The 12,091-nt window shown below is 39.8% G+C and overlaps 1 protein-coding gene across 1 annotated transcript in view; it reads left to right on the top strand.

The window, feature by feature from the left end:
* The window catches only part of LOC145392213 (calpain-D-like), a 64,708-nt gene that overhangs the window by 877 nt on the left and 51,740 nt on the right, over positions 1 to 12,091 (top strand). Inside the window, exons 2-3 of the mRNA XM_080266664.1 lie at positions 2,590 to 2,920; positions 5,508 to 5,626. Of these exons, the coding sequence (XP_080122790.1) occupies positions 2,603 to 2,920; positions 5,508 to 5,626 (437 nt within the window). The 5' untranslated portion in view covers positions 2,590 to 2,602. The remainder of the gene's footprint in view (positions 1 to 2,589; positions 2,921 to 5,507; positions 5,627 to 12,091) is intronic.

Here is a 12,091-nt window from a genome sequence, read left to right as displayed (position 1 = left end):
AGTTAACAGAAGTAGCCTTCCATAGGCTGATTGCATTCATCAATTAGAATTGTCTGAAAGGTTCTGTTTGTCATATATATTATTTGTTTTATTAAAAGGTCAAAGAGCGTAATCATCATAAAGAACTATGTGCTTTGTGAATTTCCATGTACTGGTATATGAAACTGTTCAAAATACTTAGTTTTTTAATATTACTGCACAGGATGTAACATCATGGCATAACATCAGAGAAACAGTGTCCAGATTTATGCAGGTTTTATCCATTATCTTGTTTTAAGGGACAAAACTGGAGGTAAATTAGAAAGATATGTTATTTAATATATTTAATAGTACCGATAAGCCCGGTAACCATCTTTTATATCATTCCTGCTGTGCCTTGTGATACTTTGTAAAGATTTCGGTCAGTGATCACAACTACAGGAACTGCTGCTGTTGTCTTTTTGCTTCCTCTAGTAGAGTGGAACATGACTCACCTGGTTGTAATATTGCCAGGTGTAGCAAGGCATGGGAAGTGTGTCATTCATATGTGGGAAGGCGTCAATATGATGATTGAAGGCCTCTGTCTTACAGGATGACATGTTTCTGATGTGGATGAGGAGACAGTTGAAGATTTAGGGCCCTTCCTTGTTAAATGAATTGGCCCTCTGTGTCCTGGTGCTTCTGCCGTTGCTGTACATTCCATCTGTGTAGAAGGATATTCCTCTTGTCCTATCTGGGCCAAGTTTGATTCCAGTACAGTATATGAATGTCAGTCCTACACCCCAGCCACTCACAGACATTGCCTCATGTGCAGATGAGATTATTTCACATTTCAGACAGCCAACATACTGCAACAGGACTGCCTTGGTGCACTTACTTATCACAAACACTGCATAAGAAGGAATTACTTTCTATTCCCATGTGGCAAATCACACATGGCCACTCTCTCTCCTCTTTGACAGTACTGCCACCAGCCATAGATACCATCGTTTTGGTTTTATCTGCATTTGCTCTCAAGCCCTTATGCCCCATACCATCTCTCCACTTCCTAAATATTTCCTCAGCCTCCCTTTCATTCTCTGCAGTCAACACCAAATCAGCAGCATACAACATCTCCCACGGGAATCCATTTCTGAAGTCATGTGAGAGGGCTTCAGGTACCATGATAATCAACAAGGGGCTCAAAACTGACCCCTAGTGCACATCAACATTCATGGAAAACTCATCACCCAAATTTCCATTCACCCTTACCTGGGTGCGAACACCCACATACAGAGCCATAACGATCCTAACCAGCTACTCTTTGACCCCAAGCCTTCTCATTGGCCACTTCACCACCTCTTAGGAGACTTTGTCAGTGGCCTTCTCCAAATCAACAAAAACAAAATACAGATTCCTTTTCTTTCCTATATTTTTTTCCTGAAGCCGTCGAACAGTGGATATGGCACAAGTGGTCCCTTTGCCTGGCATAAACCCAAACTACATCTCACCAATATTCACTCTTCTCTAATCATACTTTCTGGAACTCTCTCCATTATTTAAAAAAAGAAAAAGAAAAAATTGAGGCCAGGTCTTCTATTGAGAAGTAAAACAGTAAGAATCCTGTAATCTGAGTGGTAAGGGACTGAGGATCTTTGGAACTATTGTTTTTTCGGACTATTGGGAGGGACCTCTGAAAACATTAGAAATATGTACATGATCATTAAATAAACACTTAACATGATATGGGTTATTGCATTTACTCACCAGAAATGCATAGAAGTGTGGCTGAATACTGTAGTTGCAGGCAGATACAGCCAAGTCCAAGACTAGTTTCAAGCCAGATAAATCCATAGATAAAACCCAGAGAAAAAATCCACCTGATTCACTTAGTTTTCACTCAGTTAACTCAGCAGTAACTTACTGTGGCTAATTCACTGAATTTTCACTCAATACACTTACATTTATTGCTGCACTTAAAATTATTTGCTGCCTGGAAAAATTTGGAGTATTGGGAGATTCAGATTATTGGTGGTCGAAATAAATGATTTTGAGTGTACAGTATTTCAAATTTATTTTTATTTATTTATTTATTTTTACTGTATATCCATTTTCAAATCACAAACATCTCTAAAATGACTTCAGCTGGTTCTTCATTGTTCAAACATCTCTGCTTCAGGGTAAATAAATTTGCAATTTAGGGATATGTGTTAGCAGCTTACCTTACTGTACATGAAAAGCTTGATAGAGGGAAATGTTGAATCTCAGTACAGTAGTTTATAATCAAACGGTGTTTTTTCTAACATTCAGAATAGTATTTAATTCAGTTTCAGGATTCAAGCTTTGCAAATCATATTCTAGAAGAGATAAAGCAGTAAGAAAGATAGCTTATCAGTTGCATTTATTTAGGGAATTGAATTAACTTCAATTGTTTTACACAGCCAGACATCTGTTGTATATATCATTTAGAAGATAGCACATAGAAAAGCAGTGTCATAAATTAAGAGCTTTTAGTATGTTACATTAAGGTACTTTACAGTAGTTTTAGATGATACATGATTTGATGATAGAAATTCTTGTTACAGTACTGTACTGTGTAGTACATTACTATAGTCATCTTTCTTCCATCAGGCTAGGGTTTGGAATGGCAAGAGGCGGGAGTGTAAAGAAACAAGAAGAATCGCAGACTCTAGCAGCTAGCGTTGATGACCCAGAATTCACAGGCAAGATAACCCACTCACAACGGGACTCCGATAAAACCGCACGGAAAATCTTACAGCACAGCAGTTCATATGAAGACAAGGATACACATGACTTGGGAAAGAAGCGCCAGCAGGCCAAAAAGAGTGAATCCCTGAATAGTGGAAGCAAGTGGCTGTGTAATTCCTGCCGCTTTCTAAATGTAGCATCCACAGACCGATGTGTGATTTGTACGAGATGGAGGCCACGATTACCGAGACAGGTACTGTATTGTGGTTTGTAGGTGAAAAAAAGTTCTGTATTGTACTGCAGCCACTTAGTACGAGGTGCCTTTAATCCATTGAATAGAAAGGTCTGAAGATAAAATGAATGTACTAAACAAGCAGTTATACAGTATAATGAGACCTGTTTTGATCCCTTTCATCATGGAAGGCATTTCTTAAGCTGAGTCAGGCCATCTGGGGGCAGCAGAAACAATATGAAAAGATGTCACTGGACTGAAAATGTTAATGAACACAGGGTTGGCATGGGTAGCTCCCTGGGTACTTACCCACTTACCCGTGTGGGCCACGTTTTTCAGTTTAAAAAACCTGAGCCGGTAATTTTAAAAAGATAATAGCAAATAGATATACTAGTTATTTAATTAATTATATACATATACATTAGTGGTTGGTGGGGGTGCTCACAATCCACTCACTCTGTGTAGTGCTGCATTCAGGTGCCTGCCTTTTCCTCTCTTCCTTCTTTCCATCCTTCCTACTCTGCCCTTCTTTCCTTCATTCTTTCTTCTTCCTTCTGTCAGTGGGTTACTCTGCACTGAGTGACAAGCCAAATGGTTTACTCTACACCAGGAAATTGTTTACTATGCTGGGTGGTAACCACATGACCAAATTTTGGCGCCTGATGGTTTAGTGGACAGTTGAGGCACTCCAATTGGACTGAGCTGGTGCAGGTTTATATCCAAGGGGTGGTTGGAGTTTATTGCTCATGTAATGCCACTCAGGCCTAGCCCCGGGCTCCTATGCATCTCATGGAGCAATACTGGATTAGAGGATGAATGAATGAATGATTATACATATACATACACAAATTTAAAGACCGAGTGCTCCACACAAATTTCGCTTCCAGTCTCATGTCCTAATGGCAGCACTCCAGGCAGCCCTATTCAGAGCTGCCTCACTTGTCACATTTTTAAATTCAAGATCAGATCGTATAGTCTGATCCCACGTCTTTCTAGGTCTAACCCTTGGTGCAGCACACTCCACATGCATCGACTAGCGTCTTTTCACAGAGCTTAGTTCATCCATCCTCTCCACATGCCCAAACCATCTGAGTCTGCCTGTGCACATCTCATTGTTGATACACTTGATACCTAACCGTCCCCTCAGTTCTTCGTTAGATATCCTGTCTTACACATCCATCTCTTCGTCCTCATCTCATGATGTTCCATTCTTTTGATATTGTCTCTTTTGACAGGCCATGTTTCTGAGGCATATGTCATTACACTTCTAACACATGAAGTGTACACCTTTCCCTTCAAGGGGTGTGGGAGCCTTCTCATGATTAGAATTGGCAGCAGTTCTCTGAACACTCCTCAGCCACATCTGATTCTGGCATTAGTGGCGTCCTCGGCTTCACCACTGGCCAAGATGGTATCTCCCAAGTAGCAAAACTTGTCCAACATCTCCAGTGTCTCATTGCCAAAGTTCACACTCTCATGCCGGTCGTTCAGCACAAGCTCACCGTTGCATACAAATTTCTCAGCTTAATTAATTAACTAGAATTAAAAATAGGAGGCCAACTTGCACAAATAGTACTCACATTTGTCATTTACAGATTTGATTTAAAAATTCATTGGTACGTAGGGGGGCTCACTATCCACTCACACAATGTAGTGCTGCTGTCGGGTGTCTGCCCTTTCGTCTCCTCCTTCCTTCTTTCCTGACTTCCTCTTCTATCTTTCTTTACTTCATTCTTTCCTTGTCCTTCAGCCTATGGGCAACTTTACACTCCCTTTTCTGTCTTTCTTTCCTTCCCTCTTTCCTGTTCCTTCTGCCAGTGGGTGACTACACTGAGTGACAAGCCAAATGGTTTCCTGTAAACCAGGAAAGCATTTACTATGCTGGATGGTAACCATATAACCATATTTTGGCATCCGGTGTTTTAGTGGGTAATTCTAGCACTCCATTTGGATTGAGCCGGTGAAGGTTTATGTCCAAGGGATGGTTGGTGTTTATTGCTCACGTAATGCCACTCAGGGATGAGTGAGGCTGGTCGCTCACCTTAAATGCCAGGACCAACTTGCCTAGCCCCGGGCTCCTACGCTTCTCAAGGGGCAATGTAGGATTGGATAATAGATAGGTAGATAGTACAGTAATAAGAATGTAATTGACTATCTCATGATCAGGACAGATTGTATTTTATTCCAGCAAGTGCCATAATATTTTATTCATCTAAGAGTGACTCATATGTATCTCAGAATGTTAATTCTATAACCATTATATCTTAATCAGGACAACTGTCATTTTCATTAGAACCTGAAAATGTTAAAAATATGTTATTGCATTTAAGAAGTTAAACTTGTCATTCTGATGACAAAATTTGTTGGTTTATTCTTGCTGCCTGTAAGTTTTATTCACTTTAGGGGAGATATTTTGCTGTGGATGAAATAACAAAACTCCTGCAGTTCAAGCACTTTATTCTAAGCAAAATAAAATAATTCAGGGATAGCAAGAACAGACTAGAAAATACATCAAATTAAAGATGTTAATATGACCAGCCCCCTCCCATTATTGCACTGTGATGCTGAACCTCCATTGTCATAGCATTTATACTCACTCAATTCACAGTCATCACACCCGGTGACTGGTGCACACCGGTGGTCTTTCCTGGGGCCCAGCGATCTCACTCGTTCAGCTGCCAAGAAGAGGTCCAGTGACAAAGACAAGTGGACCTGCCAGAATTGCAAGTGAGTTTGCCAAATCAGAAGCTGCAGTTACTAGGACTTTACAATAAGTCTTCACTGTATGTAAGTGATGTGTTCCAGTACAGTATATCACAGCTTATTACACATAGATGGTACTGTAAATTGAGGAAATTGGCAAATTGGCTTTGCATAATTTTTTCCATGCAACTGGTACTTTAAATTTAGGAGTAACTGGCTGTACACAAATTTTTCCACACAACTGGTACTGTAAATTAAGGATATTGGTAAATTGAATATATAAACAGCAGGGGAACAATGATAAGCAATTTTTCTGTAAATTGCTGTGAAGAATCATTTTATATTTGTATATCTATCCATCTGTCTATATATAGCCAGACACCTTAATCTTGTAAGGGGTGGTTAGCTGTTAACTTATTACTGTTGCAAAAAAGAATGTCTAGGGAGGTGACATACTGCATAGCAAGGACCCCCCCCCCCCAACATATTTAGCGATGTTTGTATGGGAGGTACAAGCCTGAGCTAAGGGGAGAGAGATGAGGATAATAATGAATGGCGAAGTGTGTTGTATCCCAAATTAGATTTGTGCAGGTAATGCTATGCAAGTTGCTCATAGGAAAAAAGAGCTTTACAGACTGGTACAGAATTTTGTTGATGTCTGTGGTCATTATATTGTGATAGTAAATACTGCAGATAATAGTGATGGCTGTTGACAGAGAGGGTGATTATCAGTGTGATGTGCTGGTGAATGGAAAAAGACTTGAATTGGCGAGGGAGTTTAGAACCTGGGAGGAGTGATAAAAGGATAAAAGAGGTATATGTGCAAAGGAAGTGGTGACCAGAATGGCACAGGAAAGAAAATGGCTGGTGCTTTGAAGGCATATACAAACAGAGGCCTGAGTGTGGCGACTACAAGAGGATTGAATGATGAACTTTACTACCCACATTAATATACAGATATGAGACTATGGTGTGGCATAAAAATGAAAAGCCAAGCATTAGAGAGGTGAAGATGGGGAATTTGAGGACTGTTATATGGAGTGGTGAAAGTGGATAGAAAAAGAAATGATATCATCCATGAATGATGCGGAGAGTTGAAGAGAGCATGCATATAAAGATCATATAGAGAGACTGAGTATGAATAGGACGGTGAAAGAGATATACAGTGTGCAAGTGAGTTTGAAGGTGGGAGTAGGCATGGTAGGCCTAGAGGAAAGTAGATTTTTATGGTGAATGAGTGTGTGAGAAAGAAATTTGGAGGTTATGAGGCTTGGAAACTGACAAAGGCTTGAGCTGGTTGGATGAATTTTGTATGGAGAAGCATGTGATGAGGGTTTGGCACTCCTTTTTAAATTTATCACTAACTCCATCTGATAGGCAGTATTGAGCATGTATGTATAAATAGTTATGCCCTGAGGTGGGATCAAGGTTCCAAGGGCTTGAATAACAAGTGAATGAGTGTGTGACCGATGGCATTGGGCATGCTGTTGATTAATGCTCCCTCTATAATTTTTGTTCTTTTTCTTGATTTCTGAACCCTGCCTCATCCCACCCTTGAGTAGAAAAGATGAGGAATGATTATGAATTATGATGATGAGACTTCAGTTATCACCTCCCTCTTTTAGGGCCCTCCTGGAAGGGAATAAGGCATCAGCAACATAGACAAATAGGTTGTGTATCTTGTAAAGCCAGGTATGTACAGTAACCACCCTTTTATCCATCATAATTCAGCCAGTGTTGGATAATGCATTTTTTCAGATAATGCCATACAACCCCCCATTCCTTCTACGGAGCATATAACCCCAGTGAAACCCCATACAGGTCTCCCTGTCAATACACAAAACCTGTCTAAATACTTATTTTCTGATGGCCATCTTTAGATATTCATTATACAGTTTTTACACTGCCTCGTATGTTAACGTGGTTTTAATTATTGTTTCCTTTATACTGTACGTATTCCACCATAAGCCTGTCTCATCCACAATGATTCCTTGTTCAGTTACAGGCACTAAGAATATTGTTATGTGTTAAAAGTGAGAGTGAGATGTGTAGATGGATATGAGTATAACCGAAAGCTGTCAACTAGATACATAAGTTATGTAACACAAAGGAAACAGGCTGGTGCCATCTGCTTGCATATTTAAGTAAACATTGTATTATTTTCCACAGAAGGAGCTACAGGCATTAAGAATATTTGGTATTTATTAAAAGTGAGTGGGAAGCAGTGGCTGAATCAGTAGAGAGGCTGCCTAAAGTCCTAATGGACCCAGAATCAAATCCTGGCTGAGACAGGCTGGTGCCAACTGTGTGCGTATATACTAAAGCATTATACAGTATTATTTCCTATAGAAGGAGCTACAGGCACATAGAATATTTTGTTATTTATGAAAGTGGTAGGTGGGGGCACTCACCATCCACTCACTTAATGTAGTGCTACTCTCAGGCGGCTGGCCATTCCTCTCTTCCTTCCTTCTTTCCTTGTTTCTTTCCTCTTCCTTCTGTCTGTGGGTGACTCTACACTGAATGACAAGCCAAATGGTTTGCTGGACACCAGGAAACCATTTACTGCACTGGGTGGTAACCATATAACCAAACTATGGTGCCTGATAGTTTAGTGGGTAATTAAGGCGCTCCAGCCGGATTGAGCCTGTTGGTTTATATTCAAGGAATGGTTGGAGTTTATGGCTCATGTAATGCTACTCAGGGATGAGTGAGACTGACCACTCTCATCTTAAATGTCACGACCAACTTGCCTAGCCTCGGGCTCCTAGGCTTGTTACGGGGCAGCACAGCATTAGATGGTGTATGTATGTATGTTAAAAGTGAAAGTGAGATGCGTAGATGGATGTGAGTAGAACCGAGAGCAGGTGACGAGCTACACAAGTAGCTGGTCACCAACTGTGCATGTTAATGTAAACATTATATTATTTTCCACAGAAGGGGCTACAGGTATGCATTCAGCACAAAGGCAAGCAACATAAACCCCCTACGAATGCCCTGGTATGGCAACAAAGGCCATAAACTCCATGACAAACTTACCAACACTGGATGGCTTATTCTCTGTGACTGAGGTAGAACAAGCAGTGGCCCCTGTTTTGACGGGCAATGTTGGTGGTGTGAGGGTGCTGTGGGGAGTGGCGGGCAGTTTGGAAATTTCTGTTTCCATGCACACCATCAGTTAATGCAGTAAAAAAACAGATATTGCATTAATTCAGCCAGATTTCTTTATTTGTCAAATAATGACGTGTCGGGTAAAGCAACGTCAGATAAACGGGGGATTACTGTAATTACTGTTCACTTGAACTGTTTGGTGCAGTAGCTATAAAACATGAAATGTGATGCGGTAGACATTAAACATATGGCAACATGGCAACATCCATGGGTTGCCTAATATAGAAGCAGTCATTTCCCTCATAGAGTTATCACACTATTAACAATGTACTGTCTTGCATAAAGTGATTCCTTGGTTATTGTGCATACTTGGTACTGAGCATGGCATGTGGCAATGGAACTGTGTGATAACAGAAGCACAGAACCTATGGGATTTATCTCAATTAGTACCAAGCATCCGAAGTGCGAGGCCAAATTTTCTGACAATTTAGACCCACTAAATACAGTACATGCATAGTGTTATGGTAAGTATTGTAAGCACACTTAGGCATTGTTAGGTTAATAGAAAGTGATGAAAAGGGTGCATTAAAAAAGAAACATGTACCATAGAGAGGCCTGAGGTGGTGTTGAGGTTGGGGGTTCCAAGGCAAGGGGATAGAGATTTAATGGTCTCCACCACCTGGGATTCACTCTTTAGTTAAGGCCACATCTTTGAATTCCTCAAAGTCATCAGAAACCACAGACACTGCACCATCATTGTTCGCAGAAACCGGCGCAGGTATACGATAACAATGTTTTTTAGCCGTAAAATGTGCTTTAACAACAGGAGTGCAAATATTCATCTCGCAGTGATAACAAAAACCACTATAAACAAGTGTGCAGTAGTGAAAAGATTGTTGTAAATTCCATCATTTTTGCAAGGAAGATCCATCCTTCCATCCATCATCCAATCCTACATTGCCCCATGAGGAGCGTAGGAGCCCGGGGCTAGGCAGTTGGTCCCGACATTTAAGATGAGAGTGATACCTTAAGTTTAATAAAAATGTATGATTCACATAATCAAGTACAGTCTATAAAAAATTAAACTACTGGTATCTATCTATCTCCTCATAGCCAGACATCTTAATCCTGGAGTGGGGTGGCCACAAACAAATTACCTCCATGTCACCCTGTCCTCCATGATCAGTTTGCCCTCCCTCAAACTCATACCTCCCTCTTACCTGTTCTCATGATTCCTCCACCTGCCCCCCAGTTTCCCTCACCTCTCCCCATTTATTTCACTCATGTATACTTTTTTTGGTCAACCTCTCACTCTCTGTTCTCTCCACATGGTCATACCATCTCAGGGTACTTCTAAAACTTTACAGTATATCCATATCAGTATCACAGTGCTCCTTAATGTCCTCATTTATAAGGAAAAGGGAGAGATAGAGTGCAGGATAATTTATATGATATTTTACAGTATTAATGGGTAGAGACAGAATTTAATACAAGAATAAGGACTGAAGAATTGGCCCTTCTCTGCATGTGTATAGAGGATAATAACTATACTTTATTATCTCGCATACACTGCCAGAGAGCTTTTTACCAGATAATTTTGCTGAGAAACCCCATTTACCCTGAGGTAGTCAAAGGAAAGATAATTGCAGTATTTGTAACCATAATACATTAACATGGAAGGTTAAAGGAGAGAAGTGAAAGAAAGAAAAATTTTATATTCACTTTAACTGTTTAAACCATGTTTATGAGACTGTTAAAAGAAAGAAAACTATGTAGGGTATGTTTAATGAGTGCTAAAACCTGTAACTAATGGAGGAAGTAGAGAGGAATGTAGGTCCCTTTGTACGGTATCTTTTCGTATCTCACACATTTACACACAACTTCCTGTTAATATCATGGAAAAGTTTATACTGTTTTCTCCCATCCCTTGCAAAATCACCCTAGCAATGCCGTAGCATAAGTGTTATTTTTGCTGCTTTGACTTGCTGCCCTTCCTCCCCGCTCCAAGTGCATCTGCCTCCTCACAGTAACAGCCTTACTGTCATAGCATAAGGAATACTGTAGTATGCTTATGATTATTGTCTCCTCTAAAATGAATGTTTACCCCTTATATTTCTGTAAGTGGGATTAATTTATTCTGTATTTCTGTTCTTCCTCTTTACAGTATTTATTTCCAGTAATGTCCTTTGTAATGCAGTACAACAAATATTATACTCGCCATTCACTGAGTGCAGCCATAGTAAGTGGAGATGGTTAACATCCCATTGATGTCCATCTCCATCTTTGTACAGTCATGTAGTAATCCATGGAACCTGTTTGGTTCAGATAGATTTTGTTGAATTGGACATTTCATTTTCCTCCCATCTTTAGATGGAAAAAGATCAGGATGACGATGATGATGATGAGTAACATGCCATGATCAGCTGCCCTGTCTGGAAGCTTTAGGTTCAAAGAACACAGAGATTATGGGGATTTACTGTATATATTTTCATAATTTACAGGTGTAGGCAGTATATTTCAAAGGTACATCCCAATGGTCCAGCATATCCAGTGGTCTGGCATGACCTCGGCCCCAAGGATGCCGGACTGCAGACTTTAACTGTGTATTGAACAACCAGGGCGACATAACACATCCCTGTGTAACACCCACATATAATATTAAAGGTATCATTTAACTTTTTCCCCACCTTCACACATGCACTACCATCCTTATAAAAGGATTTTATAGCCCTTACCAATTTCTCCTACACCAAATATGGCCAACACTGTATGAAGCCTTCCAATCCACCCTATCTTAAGCCTTCTCCAAGTTCATAAATGAAACTTAGAGGGTGTTGAGTGAGATATAAGAAGCTTCAGGAGGTTATTCTCTGGCTAATGTAAAATATAAATTACTGTACAGTGGGTTAAGCATGCCTTTTTTTTTTTTTTTTCTTTTTTTTTTAAATGGAACTACAAGTGTGATTTGCTTTAGTTTATTGCCTCAAGTAATAGGTATACTGTATGTATGAGTTAATTGTGCTGTGAAAACAGAGTTATTGCACAAAATAATAGCTTCATTGATGTATGCGAAAAAATGATGTCACAATTCTCATGCTTTGGGGCAATAATGCTGGTCTGTTAAAAAATAAAGTATTTTCATGCATAAATTCTCTTTGCCACTAATACTTCAAATACTAAACACTGCTTAGAACAGAACATTGTGAGACACTGTACTAGAAAGTCATACTGTGTTTGAAAATCATGTAGCATACCCAGACTCACTGTTAAATCTAATGAAAATATATTGACAGCATCAAAGAGTACAAAATTTTGCAAACAGTAACACCTTTTGCACTTGACAAACACTGGTGTTTCTAATTTCAAGACAATCTGCAC

The sequence above is a fragment of the Coenobita brevimanus genome, chromosome 21, assembly GCF_032717465.1.
Source record: "Coenobita brevimanus isolate Jiangsu-jjx chromosome 21, ASM3271746v2, whole genome shotgun sequence".
NCBI classification, from domain to species: domain Eukaryota; kingdom Metazoa; phylum Arthropoda; class Malacostraca; order Decapoda; family Coenobitidae; genus Coenobita; species Coenobita brevimanus.
Note: the sequence above shows the minus strand (reverse complement) of the source record. Positions and strands in the feature narration are given on the sequence as shown.